The sequence below is a fragment of the Erinaceus europaeus genome, chromosome 1 (assembly GCF_950295315.1).
Source record: "Erinaceus europaeus chromosome 1, mEriEur2.1, whole genome shotgun sequence".
Lineage (NCBI taxonomy): Eukaryota > Metazoa > Chordata > Mammalia > Eulipotyphla > Erinaceidae > Erinaceus > Erinaceus europaeus.
Genome location: NC_080162.1, coordinates 105,445,134 through 105,466,419, shown reverse-complemented (window position 1 = coordinate 105,466,419; position 21,286 = coordinate 105,445,134). Strand labels below are relative to the sequence as shown.

The following is a 21,286-nucleotide window of genomic DNA, read 5'->3' as shown; positions in this document are numbered from 1 at the left end:
CACAGAGGGAAGCTAGAAAGAGAGCTTCTTCTGGTATCAGTATTTCTTCTTTGTTGAAAAAGTCAGAGGACTTGCCCCTGAGGAGGAACCCACCTCTGAGAGTGAGGAGAACACTCTTCCTTCATGAGTGAGGAAAGTGCTCTGTCCTGACTATGAGCCTCTAAGAGCAGTGTCTATGCCCAGAATTCTTGCTGAGGAATCAGCCAGAGGCCACTCAGCCAGTTTGTCTTTACCTCGAAGGAGGGCATGGTGCCCATATCCTCATACCCCAGGTGTGGCACAGTGCCAGCTTCCTCTTAACTACTGCCGTGAGTTATCATAAACTGTGTTGTTTTGAAACAATATAGATTTGTTATCTTGCTTTTTTTTTTGGAGATTAGGATCAAACTCCTGAGTCCAGAATCAGATGTTGGCAGGACTCTTCAGGAGGCTCACTGGGAGAATCCAGTTCCTTGCCACTTGATTGGGAGGGCAGGGGGTGGTTAATGGAATGCACCAAACTCAGCAGTAAAAAAACAAACAAAAAACAGCCCAACAAACAACCCCATTGTATAATGGGGATGGGGGGAATGTGGGGAGGAGGGAAGAGGACATGGGCAGAGTCTTCACTAAAGAAGAGATCCTCAGGGACAACAGATGCTCAGAGTCACTGATGATCAGGGAAATGCAAACAAAAACAACAGTGTGATACCATTTATTACTTTTAACTATTTATTTATTGGATAGAGACAGAGAGAAATCGAGAGGGGAGGGAGAGAGAGAGAGATACCTGCAGACCAGCTTCTGCACTTGTGAAGCTTCTCCCCCCCGCAGCTGGGTACTGGGGGCTTGAATCCAGGTCCTTGTGCATTGTAATGTGTGCACTCTACCAGGTGTACCACTGCCTCAACCCTGGGATACCATTTTACACATGTGAGAACATTCCTAGCCTTTTAAAAGGCTTTGTAGATCTCTTTCCTCCCCTAACTTTCTTTCTCCGTCACTCAGAAAGACCTGTAGGGTCACTTTGAGGCACATTAAGAAGCCAGGATCATCTCCCAGCCCAGGGCCAGCTCATTAGCAACCTCTGCTCCTTCTCTGACCTTAATTCCTCTCCTGCCAGGTGACTTAACAGTCACAGAGCATGGGGGCTACCTACCACAGGCATGGTTCTGCCATGGAAGAGTTTTATCAGGCTGAAAGCTCTGGGTTGGAAAAAACTCCAGTGAGGATCTGGGAAGTGGCTCTGCCACTCACCCATTTCTCCACTCCAGCACAGGTTTTCTGTACCTGTTGTGCACTAGAGACCTCTGGATGGTGAGAAAGGGCCCAATTTCCTTAACTCTGACAATAAATAAAATCTGTATAGTGTGGGAGCTGGACGGTAGCACAGCGGGTTAAGTGCACTTGGCGCAAAGCGCAGGGACCAGCATAAGGATATTGGTTCGACATGGTCTGGGAGGTGGCGCAGTGGATAAAGCACTGGATTCTCAACCATGAGGTCTTGAGTTTAATCCCTGGCAGCACATGTACCAGAGTGATGTCTGGTTCTTTCTCTCTCTGCCTGTCTTCCTCATAAATAAATAAATTGTTTTTTAAAAAAGGGGTGGTCCAGGAGATGGCACAGTGGCTAAGGCACTGAACTCTCAAGCATGAGGTCCTGAGTTCAATCCCCAGCAACACATGCACCAGAGTGATGTCTGGTTCTCTCTCTCTTTCTCTCTCACTCTCCTATCTTTCTGATTAATAAATAAATAAAATCTTTAAAATAAATAAATAAATAAATAAGGATACCAGTTCGAGCCCCCAGCTCCCCACCTGCAGGGGAGTTGCTTCACAGGCGATGAAGCAGGTCTACAGGTGTCTATTTTTATCTTCCCCTCTCTGTCTTCCCCTCCTCTCTTCATTTCTCTGTGTCCTATCCTGTTGTTGTGGCAGTCTGGTGTCGGGCTGCACCGCGGAGAAGAGAGCGGACGTCCAGAGCAAAGGGGTACACAAATCTTTATTATAGGATGGGGGGGGGTTGGTTCAGACCACGTGGAGCCAGCCGGCAATGGCCATCCCCACTACCTGACGGGGGGGGGGGGGGGGGGGGGGCGCGGGGGGGGAGCAGGGAGCGAGATCTGAGAGAGGGGGAGCTGAGAGCCCAGAGAGAGGGGGGGGGGGCGTGAGGGGGCTTTTTATTGGCCGACAGCCAGGGGTGACGTGTGGGGCCAGGATTGGTTGAAGGGGGCACTGCTAGGATTTCGCGGGGCGGAGTAAAACCTGGGGGCGGAGACTGCATCAGAATAACTCCTCAGCAACATCTCCTCCTATCCCTTTATATCTAAATGGGCACAGTAAAGAAAAATGGAATGGAGCAGGCTTAAATGTTTTTAAGGAATGCCGTGCTCAGGTGGGAAGATGTAGGACTTTCTGTGGAGGAGGGAAGGTTTAAATGGCTGCCAACCTTGTGAGATTTATGCGTCCTCCTGTGCTCAACCCCTCTTTAGATAGAGACTTACCTGGAGAGACTCATCTCATAGGTTTAAGCGCAGCCTGCTGGTTTTTTATAGACTGATCCTGAGTAATTCATAGACTTTACAGACTGTTGCCTTGAGGACTATACAATGCCAAATAGCCCCTCTGTTTGGTGGGTCATGCCCTCCCGCCTCCCCCTCATTATGTACCCTTGCCCTTCCCCCACCCAAGCAGGGAATGTTCCTTTACACACCAATCCTTCCCTTCACACCACACTGGCTTTTACTACTCCCCAACTTGTCCTTCCTGTTTTTTTATATCATTTAGGCTTATGCCCAAAAGGTTTCTGCTCCATGATAGTCTTTTACAGACTTTGAACATCTTATGCAATGACTAAATAGAAAGATAGAAAAGATGTAGAGATACTGTGAAGAGATGGTTGAGCAGGCTGCGCTTAAACCTATGAGATGAGTCTCTCCAGGTAAGTCTCTCTCTCTAAAGAGGGGTTGAGCACAGGAGGACGCATAAATCTCACAAGGTTCGCAGCCATTTAAGCCTTCCCTCCTCCACAGAAAGTCCTACATCTTCTCACCTGAGCACGGCATTCCTTAAAAACATTTAAGCCTGCTCCATTCCATTTTTCTTTACTGTGCCCATTTAGATATAAAGGGATAGGAGGAGATGTTGCTGAGGAGTTATTCTGATGCAGTCTCCACCCCCAGGTTTTACTACACCCCGCGAAATCCTAGCAGTGCCCCCTTCAACCAGTCCTGGCCCCACACATCACCCCTGGCTGTCGGCCAATAAAAAGCCCCCTCACCCCCCCCCCTGGGCTCTCAGCTCCCCCTCTCTCAGATCTCGCCCCCTGCTCTCCCCCAGTGGTCAGGTAGTGGGGATGGCCATTGCCGGCTGGCTCCACGTGGTCTGAACCAACCCCCCCCCATCCTATAATAAAGATTTGTATACCCCTTTGCTCTGGACGCCCACTCTCTTCTCCGCGGTGCAGCCTGACACCAGACCGCCACAACAACACTATCCAACAAAAACAACAACAATAGTAACCACAACAAAGTTAAACAACAAGGGCAACAAAAGGAAATAAATTTTTAAAAATCTGTATAGTGCTTCCTTTTATTATTATTTTTTAATTGCTACCATTGTTGGGGGCTTGGTTGCCTGCATGAATTCACTGCTCCTGGTGACCATTTTTCCTTTTTTTTTTTAAGTATTTTTTTAAAATATTTTATTTATTTTTCATTGACTTGCTAATGATTAACAAGACTGTAGGATAAGAGGGGTACAATTCCACACAGTTCCTACCAGCAAAGTTCCGTATCCCATCCCCTTCATTGGAAGCTTTCCTATTCTTTATCCTTCTGGGAGCATTCAATATGAAGTGCAGAAAGTGGAGGATCTGACTTCTGTAAGTGCTTCTCCATTGCACATGGGTGTTGGCAGGTCGATCCATACTCCCTACCTGTTTCTTTCACTAGTGGGGTAGGGCTCTGGAGAAGAGATTTACAGAGAAAGATCAGAGCCCTGCTCAGCTCTGGCTTATGGTGCTGTTGGGGATTGAACTTGGGACCTTTGGGGTCTTAGGCATGAAAGTTGTTTTCCATAACTATCATGCTGTCGCCCAGCCCCTATTTTCCTTTTCTCCTCTTTCCTCCTACCTCCTCCTCTTCTTCTCCTTCTTCTTTTTTACTAGAAAAACACAGAGGGATGGGGAAACAGATAATGGTTATGCAAAAGACTTTTATGCCTGAGGCTCCAAAATCCCAGGTTCAATCCCCAGCCCCACCAAAAACCAGAGCTGAGCAGTGTTCTGGTAGCTCTCTGTGTATATCTTTCTGTGTCTTTTTAATTAAAAATAATTAAATAAAGTATATTTCTTTTAAATTTTTATATTTATTTTCCCTTTTGTTGCCCTTGTTTTTTAATGTTGTTGCAGTTATTATTGTTGTTGTTATTGATGTCGTTGTTGGATAGGACAGCGAGAAATGGAGAGAGAAAGGGAAGACAGAGAGGGGGAAAGAAAGATAGACACCTGCAGACCTGCTTCACCACCTGTGAAGCGACTCCCCTGCAGGTGAGGAGCTGGGGGCTCGAATCGGGCTCCTTATGCCGGTCCTTGCACTTGGTGCCACCTGCGCTTAACCCGCTGTGCTAATGCCTGACTCCCAAATAAAATATTTTTTAAAAGAAAAGAAAAACATAGAAATTAGGCTGGGGAGACAGCATAATGGTTCTGCAAAAGCCTTTTATGTCTAAATCTCTGAGGTCCCAGATTCAATCCACAGCACCACCATCAATCTAGAGCTGAGCAGTGGTCTGGTCTGCCTCTCTGTCTTTCTCTCCGTATCTCTCTCATTAAAATAAAATCAATACAATACTTTAAAAAGACAGAAATTGAGATTGGGAGGGGGAAATAGAGGGAAGAGACAAAGAGAGCCACCTGCAGACCTGCTCTACTGCTCTTGAAGATCCCCCCTGCAGGTGGAAAGCAGGGGTTCAAACACAGGTCCTTCTGCATGATAGTACGTGTACTCAACCCAGTGCGCTATCACCTCGCTCTTTTTTTCAGTTCTTAATCTCTGCACATCTAAGCCTCACAAAAGGCTTAAAAGCTCCAGCTGTCTCCCTGTCCTGTCTCTTCCTGTTCCTGTGTTTGTCTCCTCTCTAGCTCCCAGTCTCTGATCCTCGCTCTCCCCATGTCCCTGCCTCTCAGTTTGGTCTTGTCCTAATCTGTCATCAAAGGCTTCTAGGGAGTGACCTGTTGTGCCTGCTAACTGTGGGTTTTGCTTATGCAGCAGAACCTGCTCCCTCTGAGCCCTGTGGTGCTTTCAGATCATCTGATGATGACTCATGGCTGAGCTGCTGGGAAGGACAATTGCATTTGACCCTTTCCGAGAGCCCAGGGGGAAGGGCCCCTGGGGAGGGCATTGTTTGAGGGCAGAGATGGTTTGCTTTCCTCAGTTAAGAGCCCCTTCCCTTTTTGGGTCAGAGTTGCCCTTACCCCCATTTCTCAGAGCCTCTAGACCTCTACACCTGTCCTTAGCTGGGTTTCAACTAAGCTGGGGAGTCAGGACTCAGTGGGAGCCCAGGTAGATGGAGCTATCACAGGTGGGGCTACCAGTGCCAGCAGCACCTGTGTCTGATAGCCATCTGCATAGCTGCTCATCAGGACTTAGCCATTGTGTGGGGGACTGTCCTGGCTCAGGGTTGTGACTGGGCATCAGGTTTATGTGTGGGGCTATGGTGGTGATGGCAGAGACTTCTGTTGCCCCAAACCAGCCTGGCCCTGCCTACCTGCCTGCCTGCCTGTTGAGGAAGAGCAAGCAAGCGGTAGGCCAGCCTCTTAAGAGGCTCCCCAGTTGGGCTGACTTCTCCCTCTCCTTCTTTCCCCCAGGATGGGGTGACTCAGTAGGAACGCCATCAGAGCGAGGCATGACATACGATGCACTGCATGTCTTTGACTGGATCAAAGCAAGAAGTGGAGACAACCCTGTGTACATCTGGGGCCATTCCCTCGGCACTGGGTAAGAGCTGCTGACCTGAGGTTGTTGTTTTCGACGGGTTATGTTGTTGTCGCCGGGCTGGCTTCACGGGCGGGTAACAGATGACCAGGGACTCATGGTTGAGCTGTAGGCAGTATCTCTTTATTCATGCAGGACACAGCACAATCTAAGATGAGCTAAGCTAAACTCAAGGTACAGTACTGTAAAACTCACAATGCTGTCTTTATATATACTTCCCAAGTAGGGTGGAAACAGGATGTGACATAGAGATGGTGGAGAGAAAAGTGACTGGTGAAAATCAGGGTGTGACAAAGAAGGGATCAGGGTGTGACAAGGAGGGGGTGGAGCAGGCGAGAATCCTATCACTGAACCACAAATGCCCTGGAGGGAGGGTGGAACTTGTTAACAGTGGTTATGTAAATAGAATGAAGTGGTTATGTAAATAGAATAGTGTTAAGCAGGGGGGATTTAAACCAAATGAAACAGAAGGGGTCTCATGCATACCAACATGAGGTGTCATGGAAGCAGGTCTTCACAGGATGCCCAGGAGCCTGTGGGCCGTGGGGTACTGCTAGTCCTGGTCATTCTGCCAGGGGCCAGGAAATGACATGCCCCCAGAGGACTGTGAAGTGTTTGAGCTACTTTAACCCAGCCACTTAAGAAGCCACTTAACACGCACTTAGTTATGGAGGGCTGTCTCTTTGAAGGAGACAAGGACAGACAGACTAACCTCAGCCTGAGCTTGTGCCTGGAAGAGATGTCTGCTGAGCCCGGAGATAGGAGCATGTCCTGGGGATGCACTTGGCTTCACTAGCTAAGAGCCAGGGCTCTTGAGTAGATGCAGATGGTGACTGTTTTGTGAACAACTTAGCCAGCATCTGTGGTTCCCTCCCTCCACCCGCTGAGACAGAGTATATGCATCAGTGTACCACCACCAGGCCTCCAGAGTGTTTCTACTATGTGCAGTTAACCCGGTGCACTACCACCCAGCTCCTCCCAGAGGGTTTCTAAACACAGCTGTTCTGTCCTTGTCCAGAGCCCTGAGGCCATCAGTAGTGCTCCTTTTCTTAGTTGAGGCATGCATGGTAGGCTTTGCTTTTCTATATTTTTTAATTGATTTAATAATGATTGACAAGACTATAGGATAAGAGGGGTACAATTCCACACAATTCCCACCACCAGAGTTGTGTATCCCATTCCTTCCATTGGAAGCTTTCCTGTTCTTTATCTCTCTGGGAGCACGGGCCCAGGATCATTAGGGATACAGAAGGTGAAAGATCTGGTTTCTGTAATTGCTTCTCAGCTGGACATGGGCGTTGACAAGGTTGATCCATACTCCCATCCTGTTTCTGTCTTTCTGTAGTGGGGCAGGGCTCTGGGGAGGTGGGGTTCCAGGTTACATTAGTGAGGTCATCTGTCCAGTGAAGTCAGATTGGTATAATAGTAAGTAGCATCTGCAACTTGGTGGCTGAAAAGCATTAAGATATAAAGCAGAACCAATTGTTTAATAATCAAGAATCTAAAGGTAAAACTATAACAGATGAGATTTGGGGTCTCCATTTTGGGAAAAGCTAGTAGGCCTGTTTTAGGTATATTTCAAGGGGCCCATGACTACTAATTTTTGCCTGAGCCTGACAGCTAACATTGCAGGTGGACCAAAGGTATTATCTGGGGAGATGGTGTCAGATGGAAATAGGACTAGAAAGCTAGATCAGGGAAGCTCCCAAATATGGGAAAAGTGTATAAATATTGTTAACTATAAACCTTATCGATTTGATCTGGGGCCTGTCAGAACAATATAATCTCTGTATCCCTGTAGGTCTGAGTTCACATTATTTAGTCATAGCTAGGAAGATTCTAGGCTGCACTCTTTGCAGAATCTGTCTTCCTCGAGTGGCAGAGTGTGGCTTTTTTTCTAACGTACTCCTCATCTGGGGCAGGGCCCATAGGTGATTGTGCCTGGGACTCCACCTCTTGCCTTCCTGGGGAGACGGGGAAGGAGGACTTCCAGTGGAGGAGGAAGCATCCTGCTTTCTGTAGGGGGTTCCTCGGTGTCATCCTGGGGTGGCACAGTGCCCTGGCCCCACAGACTCCAGGTGCCACCATGTCCAGGGTCTGCCTGGGCCTCCTCTCAGCTGACGGGCAGCCTTTCATCCACCTCAGTGGCCCACACCCAGCCGCCAAAAGTTGAGGAGTGCTGCAGTGGAGCCTGAAGGAGGTTGTCTCTGTGGAGGACGGCTGTGGCACTCCAGGGCCCTGGGCCTATACCTCCCTTTCCTCTCTCTCTCTCTCCCCCTAAGCCCTTCTACTTGGTCTTATAGGCCGCATGGCTTCTGTGGTCACTTTCTAGTTTTATAGCAGTCTTGCCTGAAGCAATTTCTGTCATAGTCCAGAATAATTATTGGCTTGTTTCTTTTTTTTTTTTTTCCCAGAGTAGCCACAAATCTGGTGCGGCGTCTCTGTGAACGAGGTAGGACCCCGGCAGGTACAAGTGGGCCCTGTGGGATGGGAGTGAGGACACTTGCTGTCCCGACCTTGCCTCCAGTTCTGGGAGATGGGTGGTGGTGGCCCAGAAGCCTGGTGGCAGTACACAGCATCCTCTCAGAGCCCTGCAGGTGCTGGGGTAGACATGACAGACCCAGGCTTTCATGCCCGAGGGGTCCTGATACGGCATTCCCAGGGGAAACAGACAGCAGCGTCAGCCTCTGGGAGCTCAGGAGAGACCTGGCCTCCCTGCACCCCCGCAGGCCTTGTACGAGCACTGCAGCTCACTGACCTTGGGGGTGAGGGCCCCCCAGTCCCTGTGTGAGCACTGCAGCTCACTGACCTTGGGGGGCAGGCTCAAGGAACAGGCAGGGATCAGGGCTTGGGAAGTAAACTCGAGGGGCAGGTGGGTTCCAGGCACTGTCCTCTCTGGGGACTTCATGTCCCCCCCCCAGGGGCACATGGGGTGTCTCCTTAGGACCTCTCACCTTTCTCACTTCTCTGCTTGTGTGTTCATCCAGAGACTCCCCCAGATGCCCTCATACTGGAGTCTCCATTCACTAACATCCGTGAGGAAGCCAAGAGCCATCCATTCTCTGTGGCAAGTACTGATCTTGTTAACAATTGATGGGCTTCCATTATAAAAATAATATTAGAATAAAACAATTATAAATATGTATAAAAGTTAAAACCACTATAAAATTGTTATTTAGACATTCTAACACATACAAGTTTCATTAAAATCAATCTGGTTTTGGAAGCGGGCCTGGCTAGAGTTTAGTATTTCAAGCTCCTTCAGCATTCTGGGCCAACGTTTTCAGACAGGAGGGGAGAGACAGACACACAGACGCCAGAGCCTTGAGCTTCCTCCAGTGCGGTGAGGGCTGGGCTTAGCCTGGGCTGTGTGACAGCAGAGTAGAGCCAAGCAATGTTTGCAGCCCTGCCCAGGAGGACAGATGGGGGTGAGGGTTATCTCTAAGGCGGGTACCTGAGGGTGACTGGCTCCCTGGAGCACTCTGTCCTGTGGCTTCTGTGCCTCACAAGATGCAGCAGAAGCAGGGCTGTTCTTGCTGCTTCTTCACAAATAGAGCTGGTAGGAGCCCTGCTCTCTGTCCTAGTGGATGGTGTATGACCACCAGGCCCACCCCATCATGTCTTAGGGGACAGAACAAGTTACCCTCCCCCCCCAGTAGGAATTCCAGGGTGACTTGGCTCCTTGCCAGCTAAGATGAAGGTCTTAAGTCTGGCTTTATAGACCGAGCAGGGTGCCCCTCCCTGCCCTGGCCCGCCCCTGCTGCCTTCTGCCCTGGCATCTTTGGGAAATCCAGTCTTTTTGCATCTGACCTGTGAGAGCCCATTTGCTACAGCCCTCACTTACTTTGCAGACCTGGGGCCTCAAACAGGGGCTCTGTCAGAGATGGGACCCTCGTCCAGGGCGTCAGGTCAGCCTGCTTGGGAGCAGGACCCGCCAGCATGCTCCATCTAAACCCTCCAGCTGAGCCTTTCCTGTGGGGTCCTGGGAGTTGAGTTGGAATGGTCTTCAAGGCCTGGCACATGTGCAGTTCTGCTGCTCCCAGATAATTTTCTCATTGTTTATTTCACAGAGAACGAGACAGAAACAGGGAGGGCAAGCACAGCACAGCAGCCCTCCCTCCCCCAGCTGTGCAGCAGCTCCTGGTGCTGTGGAGCCCCCATGTGGCCTGTTATGGTACAGGCTGTGCGCTCCATGTGGGATTTGTTTTTTTCTTTATTGGGGGATTAATGTTTTACATTTGACAGTAAATACAATAGTTTGTACATGCATAATACTTTTCAGTTTTCCACATAACAGTACAACCCCCACTAGGTTCTCTGCCATCCTGTTCTAAGACCTGTACTCTCCCCCAAACCCATCCCAGAGTCTTTTACTTTTGTGCAATACACCAACTCCAGCCCAAGTTCTGCTTATTCTTTTCCCTTCTGGTCTTGTTTTTCAACTTCTGCCTGAGAGTGAGATCATCCCATATTCATCCTTCAGTTTCTGACTTATTTCACTCAACATGATTTCTTCAAGCTCCATCCAAGATCGGCTGAAAACGGTGAAGTCACCATTTTTTACAGCTGAGTAGTATTCCATCGTGTATATAGACCACAACTTGCTCAGCCACTCATCTGTTGTTGGACACCTGGGTTGCTTCCAGGTTTTGGCTACTACAAATTTTGCTGCTATGAACATAGGTATATACAAATCTTTTTGGATGGATGTGTTGGGTTCCTTAGGATATATCCCCAGGAGGGGAATTGCAGGATCATAGGGTAGGTCCATTTCTAGCCTTCTGAGAGTTCTCCAGACTGCTCTCCACAGAGGTTGGACCAATTTACATCCCCACCAGCAGTGCAGGAGGGTTCCTTTGACCCCACACCCTGTCCAACATTTGCTGCTCCTACCTTTTCTGCTGTATGACATTATCACAGGAGTGAAGTGGTTGTCTTTATTTGCATTTCTCTGACAATCAAAGACTTGGAGCATTTTTTCATGTGTTTCTAGGCCTTTTGGATCTTTTCTTTTTATTTATTTACTTTTAAATTTCTTTATTGGGGAATTAATGTTTTACATTAAACAGTGAATACAATAGTTTGTACATACATAATATTCCCCAGTTTCCCATATAACAATACAACCCCCACTAGGTCCTCTGTCATCCTTCTTGGACCTGTATTCTCCCCACCCACCCACCCCAGAGTCTTTTACTTTGGTGCGATACACCAATTCCAGTTCAGGTTCTACTTGTGGGGGTTTTTGGTTTTTTTTTTTTTCTGGTCTTGTTTTTCAACTTCTGCCTGAGAGTGAGATCATCCCATATTCATCCTTCTGTTTCTGACTTATTTCACTCAACATGATTTTTTCAAGGACCATCCAAGATTGGCTAAAAATAGTAAAGTCACCATTTTTTACAGCTGAGTAGTATTCCATTGTGTATATAGACCACAACTTGCTCAGCCACTCATCTGTTGTTGGACACCTGGGTTGCTTCCAGGTTTTGGCTATTACAGATTGTGCTGCCAAGAACATATGTGCACACAGATCTTTTTGGATGGATATGTTGGGTTCCTTAGGATATATCCCCAGGAGGGGAATTGCAGGATCATAGGGTAGGTCCATTTCTAGCCTTCTGAGAGTTCTCCAGGCTGTTCTCCACAGAGGTTGGACCAATGTACATTCCCACCAGCAGTGCAGGAGGGTTCCTTTGACCCCACACCCTCTCCAGCATTTGCTGCTATTACCTTTTCTGCTGTATGACATTCTCACAGGAGTGAAGTGGTATCTCATTGTTGTCTTTATTTGCATTTCTCAGACAATCAGAGAGTTGGAGCGTTTTTTCATGTGTTTCTCGGCCTTTTGGATCTCTTCTGTGGTGAATACTCTGTCCATGTCCTCCCCCCGTTTTTGGATGGGGTTATTTGTTGTCTTGTGGTTGAGTTTGGCAAGCTCTTTATATATGTTGGTTATTAAACTCTTATCTGATGTATGGCATGTAAAGATCTTCTCCCATTCTGTGAGGGGGGTCTCTTGGTTTGAGTAGTGGTTTATTTTGTTGTGAAGAAGCTTTTTAATTTGATATAGTCCCATAGGTTTATACTTGCCTTAGCCTTCTTTGTACTTGGATTCATTTCATTGAAGACGTCTTTAAAATTTATGAGGAAAAGAGTTCTGCCAATATTTTCCTCTAAGTATCTGATAGTTTGTGGTCTAACATCCAAGTCCTTGATCCACTTGGAATTTACTTTTGTATTTGGTGAAATACAGTGGTTCAGTTTCATTCTTCTGCATGTTTCAACCCATTGTTTCCAACACCATTTGTTGCAGAGACTCTGCTTTCCCCATTTAATATTCTGGGCCCCTTTGTCAAAGATTAGATGTCCATAGGTGTGGGGGGCGTTTGGATCTTTTCTGTGGTCAATGTTCTGCCCATGTCCCCTCATTTTTGGATAAGGACATTTGTTTTCTTGTTGTTGAGTTTGGCAAACTCTTTGTGTATTTTGGTTATTAGCCTCTTTTCTGATATATGGCATGTAAAGATCTTCTCCCATTCTGTGAGGGGTCTCTTTGTTTGCTGTGCAGAAGCTTTTCTTTTTTAAGATTTTATTTATTTATTAATGAGAAAGATAGTCAGAGAGAGAAAGAAAGAACCAGATATAACTCTGGTACATGTGCTGTCAGGGATTGAACTCAGGACCTCATGCTTGAGAATCCAATACTTTATCCATTGTGTCACCTCACAGACCACTGTGCAGAAGTTTTTTAATCTGATGTAGTCCCATAGGTTTATACTTGCCTTAGTCTTCTTTGTAATTGGATTCGTTTCATTGGGCACCTTTGTCAAAGATTAGATGTCCATAGGTGTATCCATGTGGGATTTTAACTGCCATTTTCTTTCTACATCACTTGCAGATATATCGATACTTCCCTGGGTTTGACTGGTTCTTCCTTGATCCCATTACAAGCAATGGAATTAAATTTGCAAATGATGAAAAGTGAGTACCGAGATAGAGTACATTTTTCTACTTAGGAAAAGCCCTGAGATGTTCCATGATGAAGCCTCCTCAGTGTCACTGACCACATACTCTGACATCTGATTGCTCAGGGCTCTCTAAGCATCAGGCCTCTCCACAGGAAAGTGAAATGGAGAAGCACCTGACAGAAAGGAGTCAGAAAACACTGGAGAATTAAAGCAGAGTAAAAGGAACTTCCCACCCCACCCCCGTAGTTGCCCTTGTTGTTTATCACCATTATTGTTGTTATTGCTGTCCTTGTTGTTGGATAGGAGAGAAATGGAGAGAGGAAGGGAAGACAGAGAGTGGGAAGAGAAAGATAGACACCTACAGACCTGCTTCACCACCTGTGAAGTGGGGGCTCGAACCAGGATCCTTATGCCGATCCTTGTGCTTAGTGCCATGTGCACTTAATCTGTTGCACCACCAGGAACTTTTTTTTTTTAAATCTCTTAAATTTTCCTTGAAAAATCTATCAAGTCTACATTTTGAAACAAAATAACAAAAAAGCAAACAAAAAGTCGGGGTGGGGACTAAAACATGAGCAAAACATTTAAAGCTCTCCTTATTTGTAAGTAATGTGAGAAGGACTGCCTGAGTAAACTACCTCCCTTCTAAGAATGAGCCAGCTATGTGTCCTGGCATCCCCAGAAGCTGTCTTGTTGGCCTGGCCTCCAGCAGGGCTAGCTGATAGACTATCCTCTGCTCCCCCCCCCCCAGAAGCTGGGTGCTCCCTCATGGAGCCCGACCTGCTGCCAAGAGCTGCATACAATGACAGCATGAGCTGGGCCTTTTCCAGAGAGCGCACAGCTAAGGACACAGCAGCTCTGCTGGAAGTTCTCAAGAGCTGGTGTTGGATGTCAGTGTGACTGCACCACAGCCATCCCACTAGAAGTGGGCTGTGCCACCACTGAATGTGCTGATATGGCACTGCTTACAAGGCCGAGGTCTTCCAGTGCCAGACTTCCCTCAGATGTGCAGCCGCCAGCTTCCCATGAGGCCTCTGCAGGGCGGCTGCCCCCACCTGTTCTTTGTCCCATAGTTTGTTGAAAGGGTTTGGACCCAACACACCTGCTGGGCTATGAATTGGGAAGATTCAGAACTGAAGTGACCTTAAAAAAAAAAAATGGAGTGACCTTAGATGTTATTTGCACCAAAGATAAAATAGAGAGCACTAATTGTTCTACCAATAAGTTTCCTCCATTTGCAACTGAGTTTCTTGTCCTACCTAAAGCACTCAGTAAGTACTGTTTTGTAACTTTTATCATAGCAACACTTTTGTGTGTCATGCTTGAGACTAAACACAGGGCTTCGTATATGCTAACCATGGCTCTACCACTGTGCTGTGTCTCTGACCCTTGTAAGCTTTAAAGAATATGCCTACTAGCAAAAAAAAAAAAAAAAAGTCATTTACAATTTCTAGAAAATATGCAGGGTCCAGATTGGGTGAATGAAATCATTTCTAGAGTTGGTTGACATAGGACAGGTGACTAAGCTTTTAGCTCTCTAGGGCAAAATGCCCAGCAGAATCTAAGCTTATTGATAAGCACGGGGTTGCACGTTTCCTCGACCAAGTCCCTGCTGTAAGGCCTGGTGGCCATAGACACAGCTCTGCCCGGCCTACTCTAGCCTCTCTCCCTCCACAGCGTGAAGCACATCTCCTGCTCCCTGCTGATCCTGCACGCTGAGGATGACCCCGTCGTACCCTTCCAGCTTGGCAGAAAGGTGTGTGGGGTTGGGGGGTGGGCTCAGACTCAGGCCAGGCAGTGCCCTTTCAGCTGGACAGAAAGGTGTGTGGGGAGACTGGGGGACCTTAGACTCAGACCAGGCAGGGTGTATGTGCAGATGGTTCCCCTGCTGGTAGGCGCTCCTCATAAGGAAGAGAAGGTGGGGTTGGACAATCCGAGGCAGCTTCCTCTTCCCACAGGAGTGCCCTGCAGGGAGGGTCCTAGCTAGAAAGCAGCATGAGCACCTTCTGAATACTCACAGCTCCTGCTGGGGGAGAGAAGTCTGTATATGAGGATCCCAGCCCCTCGGCAGCAGTGATGTGGACACCTCTGTCTAGCTTTGGGGTTGGACTGATAGCAAGATGCTGTGTTCATGGGCTTCCCCGCTTACTGTCTTAGGTATTTTTGTCTGTGGTTTAGTTCTGCCTTTGCTACCCAGAAGCAGGATTAGACTTGCTGGTGAGAGTGAGGAAGGAGAGAACCCGGATGTCCACTGGCTCCGTTTCAGGCAGCCAGACCCCCTTTCTGAGTGCTGGCCTAGCAGTGTGGGGGAGGGCATGAGTGACCAGCTGGCTTGGCAGAGGTGGCTGTGCTGGGGCCGTTCCTCAGAGGACACTCAGGGACCCCTTCTCCAGATGAAGGGGGACACAGGTCACCCCAGACCCTGGGACCCTAAGTGCTGACCAATCTTTCCCCTTTCCCAGCTTTATAACATTGCTGCGCCATCTCGGAGCTTCAGAGACTTCAAAGTTCAGTTCATCCCTTTCCATTCAGACCTTGGTTACAGACACAAGTACATCTACAAGAGCCCTGAGCTCCCACGGATACTGAGGTGAGGTGCTCTCTCAGGAATATCCCCTGGGCAGCTCCAGGCATCGGGGCAGCAGGCACGGCCATCAGAGCTGGGGCCTCTGAGGGCCAGAGGCCATAGCAGTTCCAGAGCCTTCCATTGCCACCAGAGAGGAATAGGATTGCCACTCCCTGCTGGGATGACACTGTGGCCAGCTGGGTGCTGACACCCATCCCCACGGAGCAACCCCACAGTGCATGCATAGTCTCCCGACCACCCAGAGGGTACTATCCTGAGCGTGCAACCTGTGGGGGACTCTGGCTGGCTCGGCTCTAGAAAGCCTGTCCCCAGCTGCTTCTAGGACAGGCTGTGTTGCCCAGGGGTGTGGCTGCCTGAGTATGAGGATGGGGCAGGGGCAGAGATCTGCTCTTGGACCTCACCTGGCTCATCCTGGGGTCCGGGTTCTCTGCCTGCCTGTCTGTCCCTAAGGACACAGGCCACGCCCACCACTCTGTCTGTGTGTCCTTCCTAGAAGAGGCAAGGCCGGAAAAGAGGATGTCCTCCTGGGAGTGCTGAGCCCCGTGGATGTGAGCGTGAACCCTGGGAAGCATAGTCCTCACACAGCCCTCAGGCCCAGAGGCTGCACTTCCATGGGCTCACCTCCACATGGGTGGGTGTGCTGGAGGGCGGGACAGAGCTGGAGCATGGGCTTGCCCCTGGCAGTGAGTATCCTTTATCATGAAAGGAATGAGCTGCAGGATACTGAGACTTCTTCTAAAGTTTAGAGCAGAGTGGCTGCCTGTGAGCTTCTCTTTATTCCTGGGCACTGGGGGTTGGTCAGTTGGTGACCTCAGCGGGAAGCTGCTGAAGGGGTTTTACAGGCTCCTGAGGCCCCTCCCGAGGTGTTGGGAGAGCACAGGAGGGATTTGCTTCAGGCCTTAGGCGTGTGGCTCACTGCTGCCTCCCCCCCCCCATGTCCTAGGGAGTTCCTGGGGAAGTCAGAACTGGAGCGCCAGCACTGAGCTGCCTGCAGAAGCATGAAGACCTCTGCCCTCCCACCTTCCGCCTGCACAGCATCCGGGAGCCAGGGCAGGGGCCCCCCCAGTAGAAAGGACTGATGCCAGCCTGGCAGGCAGGGAGGCCCCGAGCCAGACAGGCAGGTGCAGGCGTGCGACCCCTCCCTCTGCTGGCTCTCAGACCGAGCTCTCGCTGGGAAGACACAGTAGCTGGTGGGCGCCATCAGCTGGGCCCCACATACACCCCTGAGCCAACTCAAGGGCCCTGGGCAGGAAAGCACATGGCTGCAGGCCTCACTGAGCTTACAGCACATCCTGTGAGGGTAGGGATGTGGCTGTTCCTGGCCTCTCCCGGCTCTCAGTGGACTCCAGCAGGTCTGTCCCTGTCCTGCCTGCCGTACCCGCTGCCCTCAGCCACCACCCCTGCCCTTACTCTCCACTTACTCAGTGGGATACCGCCAGCTGCACTTTCTCCACACCCAGCCCAGCCTTAGACTGAGCATCTATTTAAGAATAAAATCGTGGTGGTGGTCTGCCTGCTGTGTCCTCCGTTGTGCTCCAGCTGGGACTTCACTCAGCCATGTGCCAGGGGCAGCTGCAGAAGGCAGGGACCCAGCCCTGTTTTCCCTCTCCTCCCAGGCTCCATTGTGGGGCTGTTCCTCGGGAAACAGAGTCAGGTGGGTGGCCTCCACAAGCTCTGCTTCCCACCCTGTGCCTGGTGGGCTGACGGTACTGCTGGGCCTACACTTCATGCTTGGAGCCGAACAGTCTCTAATGCTCAGGCTGGGTGGCTGGGTGCCCCTCCCCTGAGCGCTATCACCTTCCCGCCCAGTTGGGGGCCGTGCTGGAGTTTGGCCCCTGTTCTGCCACGGTCACTTAACACCAACCAGCAACCCCATTTCTTTCAAACATGCTTAAAATATTCTTATTGTGAAAGGAGTGTGAGGAGGAGGAGAAAGGACTAGAACACTGCTCAGCTGTTTGCACACTCAGCCGTGTCACATGTAGGTCTGCTGATCCCCAGCATCACGTGGGAGTACCATGGAAAGTACCAGGGGGAGAAGCTCCACAGAGGGGCGTATAGGGGTGTACCTCCTCTCTCAAGTAAAAGGAATGAAAAAGCCAGTCTGGGATCAGTGGAACCATACATGTATGTGGTCCCAGCGTGAGAGTGGGGGAGAAGCTTGGGACACGCAGCTGTAAACTTAGTCACCCACATATCCTCACTATAGGGCGGAGCTCCTGATTCCTCAGACCCAAGATGGGAGTGGGGAGTGGGTTTCCAGGTCTGTCTCGGGTACTCCCACCAAGGACAGCTTTAGAGGGCCTGTCTGTCCACAGGGAGCCACGTCAGGCCACTGGGGAGCTCTCTGGCTGACATTGACTCCAGGGTTCATGTCCTTCTAACTTTTTAACCCAGTCTGATCTTCCTCACTCAAGGAATGATATTCTGGTCCCCAGGGCACCCCATGACCCAGGGGTGGGTGTGGGTGGCAGAACACAATTGCAGAAAGAACCCCCCAGTTCACACCAAATGCAAACACCCAGTCAGCAGCTCAGTGAGTGGTTACATTTCACCACCCTGTGGAGTTGGAGACTTAGGCTCACAGGGCTGCAAGTCCCACAGGCCACTTAGGTGACAAGAGCTTTCTGTCCCCAGTCCTAGGTCAAGGAGCCACAATTCATACCAGCCCACCCCACCCCAACCCCGCACAGAATGAAGCAGAGGCCAGGCCAGCTGGCAAGGACAGAAAGGCTTGTTTAGTTGGCTTTCAGGGAGGTGGTTACAGTGAACGATGCAGTGACATCCCCACCTTGGGGGATGGGGTGTGGAGGGCTTTAGGGGGACCTACAGCCCAGGATTTGCCCTCCCCTCCAGGCTCCAAGGCTTTGAGGTGTGCAAGCATGGCAGCAATAGCTCCACAGTCTGGGTCTGCGAACAGGCAGGACCCAGGTGCAAGGGCAGGGTGGCCACCCCCTGCCCCTCTGCTGTGGGTGTCTGAGCCTCACCCACTACTCCTGGTGCTGGCTACAAAGGAAGGCGGGTGGGGGTGCTTCCAGGCCAGACAGGCTCTTTCCAGACCAGCCTGGCCCATGGCGGGGAGGCTGCTGTGTGTCCTTGGGGACAGGCCAGGCATAAGGCCAGCTCTGGGGCAAGAAACACAGCCTCCTTGGGCAGGGCAGGGGCTCCATGGCATCACCAGCTGGAAGTTTCAAAAAATACAATTTTTTCTTGGCAAAACAGGAAGAGGCTTCCAATAGTTTTGTAGTCTTGTGGAGCTAATTTTTCTTTTGAAAAGGCAAAACCCAGCTATGGCCTGTTCCAACCGAGCCCTGAGTGCCAGTTACAGGTGCCCTCACCATGACAGCCCCAGCTGTTCTAGGTCCCATCATCTAATCAGCCTGAACCTGGGCATAGAGCCCATCGCTCTGAGGACACAGTCTCCTGGCCAGCCAGGGCACAGAGCTGGGCCAAAGAGGACAAGGCCACAGTAGCCGGACAAGAATGACAAACACTTCCCTAGACTGACTTCCATAGCACCTGCCTACACCCTCACCCATTGGCTCGGAACTAAAGGCAAGCTTGCAGGGAATGTGTGTGTGCAAGGCCCCTGGGAGCCCCATGGGCAGCTCTGCCATCTGTGAAAGTGAGAGGGTGACTGAGCCCAGGGCCCATGGGTGCAAGGAACCTGCTTTTTCTCTGCACTCTTCCTTCCTGTTATCCACCCCCCACGTCCTCCCAGGAGCACTGAGTAAGCTGGGCCTAGCTACTGTGGGTGTGGAAGCCGCTAGGGGGTGCGGTCAGCAGGAGGGCAGGCCCTAGTCCTTGGGCAGGTTGGGGGGCGGGATCTGCAGGTCCGAGGGCTCCACGCCCCAGATCTCCCGGGCATACTCTGTGATGGTGCGGTCGCTGGAGAACTTGCCGGAGCAGGCGATATTCCTGATGACTTTCCTGGTCCACTCCATGGGCTTCTGCAAAGGAGGGAGACCAAGAGCCTGAACTCCCAGGGTGAAGAGCAAGGCTGTTTCCTGGAGCTGGAGCTCTGAGCACCCAGGGCAGCCTGACAGTAAAGAGGAAGCTAAGCTCTAGTGCACACACACACACAGAGAGTCACACGTCTCACACACCATAAAAATCTACCAAATGGGGTTGGCAAGACAGCTCACGTGTCAAGAGCACTTGGACTGGGGAGAACCCAGGCTCAAGCCCAGCCTCACTACACTGAAGGAAGCCTTAGTGCTGTGGTGTTTTCTGTCTGAAAAACAACCAGTGAGGACCAGAATGCAAGCTACATAATGGCCAGCTGGAAGGGCCTAGAGCCCAGCAAGGCCCCTGCCCCCAGGTGCTGATGTTCTGTGAAGCCAGGCCCCATAACAAAGGTATTGTATCCAGGAAGGCCACTGTCCCTCCACACCAGTTCTCACCCAGAGCCTTACCCGGTACAGCTGCTCCACCTGGGCCTGGCAGTCCAGGTACGCCGCATAATCTGCAAATACCTTGAACCTGAAACAAGAGACAGAGACTGGGCCCCTGTAGTGGGCGGGAGGGGTGGGAGCCACCATACCTAGCCTTCCCACCCTCACATCTGGTGAAGCCCCCACGCCCACCTTCTCACCTTCACACTTGGTGATGGAGCCCCCAAGCCCAGAGGCTGCCTGTCTGGGGACACAGGTGGAGAGACTTCTTGCTCTTAAACCCTGTGTCCCAATATTTGTGCCATAGGGATTCAGAAGGAACAGAAAGGAGAAAAAATGCTATGGTATCTACCTCTTCTTTTCTAATATATATTTTAAAATATTTATCAATTTCCTTTTTGTTGCCCTTGTTTTTATTGTTGTAGTTATTATTGTTGATGTCGTCGCTGTTGGATAGAACAGAGAGAAATGGAGAGAGATGGGGAAGACAGGAGGAGAGAAAGATAGACACCTGCAGACCTGCTTCACTGCCTTGTGAAGCGACTTCCCTGCAGGTGGAGAGCCAGGGGCTCGAACCCACTTGCACTTTGCACCATGTGTGCTTAACCCTTTTTCTGATATATATATATATATTTTTTTAAAGAGTTATTTATTTATTCCCTTTTGTTGCCTTTGTTGTTTTATTGTTGTAGTTATTGTTGTCGTTGTTGTTGGATAGGACAGAGAGAAATGGAGAGAGGAGGGGAAGACGGGGAGAGAAAGACACCTGCAGACCTGCTTCACCGCCTGTGAAGTGACTCCCCTGCAGATGGGGAGCCAGGGGCTCGAACCGGGATCCTTGAGCCGGTCCTTGCGCTTTGCGCCACGTGCGCTTAACCTGCTGCGCTACCGCCTGACTCCCTCTGATATATTTTTTAAAGGTTTTATTTATTTATTAATGAGAAAGACAGGAGGAGAGAGAGAAAGAACCAGACATCACTCTGGTACATGTGCTGCCGGGGATCGAACTCAGGACCTCATGCTTGAGAGTCTGATGCCTTATCCACTGCGCCACCTCCTGGACCACCTTTTCTGATATTTTTATATCAACTTCTACTTCTCCCTATAAAATAAAGAAAGGGTGGTCTGGGAGGTGGCGCAGTGGCTAAGGCACTAGACTCTCAAGCATGAGGTCCTGAGTTCAATCTCCGGCAGTGATATCTGGTTCTTTTTCTCTCTCTCTCTCCTATCTTTCTAATTAGCAAATAAATAAAAACTTGAAAAAAAAAAAAAAAAAGGAAAAATTGTCCTGGGGGTGGGGGGAACAAAGTTGTGTCCCTTAAGGAGAGAGGTGATCACAGTGTGCCCTTTGCACCTGTGGAT

General features: G+C 49.9%; 2 protein-coding genes across 4 annotated transcripts in view; one reads left to right on the top strand and one right to left on the bottom strand.

Moving 5' to 3' along the window:
- ABHD12 (abhydrolase domain containing 12, lysophospholipase) overlaps positions 1–17,042 on the top strand; it is a 71,210-nt gene extending 54,168 nt beyond the window's left edge. For all 3 annotated transcript variants that reach the window (XM_060192439.1, XM_060192434.1, XM_060192427.1), the window contains 7 exons: positions 5,849–5,978; positions 8,390–8,427; positions 8,963–9,042; positions 12,874–12,956; positions 14,621–14,699; positions 15,406–15,533; positions 16,474–17,042. In XM_060192439.1, coding sequence (XP_060048422.1) covers positions 5,849–5,978; positions 8,390–8,427; positions 8,963–9,042; positions 12,874–12,956; positions 14,621–14,699; positions 15,406–15,533; positions 16,474–16,513 — 578 coding nt within the window. In that variant the 3' untranslated portion in view covers positions 16,514–17,042. The remainder of the gene's footprint in view (positions 1–5,848; positions 5,979–8,389; positions 8,428–8,962; positions 9,043–12,873; positions 12,957–14,620; positions 14,700–15,405; positions 15,534–16,473) is intronic.
- Positions 17,043–18,246: 1,204 nt separating this feature from the next.
- Positions 18,247–21,286, bottom strand: part of PYGB (glycogen phosphorylase B) — a 43,437-nt gene continuing 40,397 nt past the window's right edge. The window contains exons 19-20 of the mRNA XM_007537306.3: positions 19,946–20,012; positions 18,247–19,480 (exon numbers count right to left, since the gene is read on the bottom strand). Coding sequence (XP_007537368.1) covers positions 19,328–19,480; positions 19,946–20,012 — 220 coding nt within the window. The 3' untranslated portion in view covers positions 18,247–19,327. The remainder of the gene's footprint in view (positions 19,481–19,945; positions 20,013–21,286) is intronic.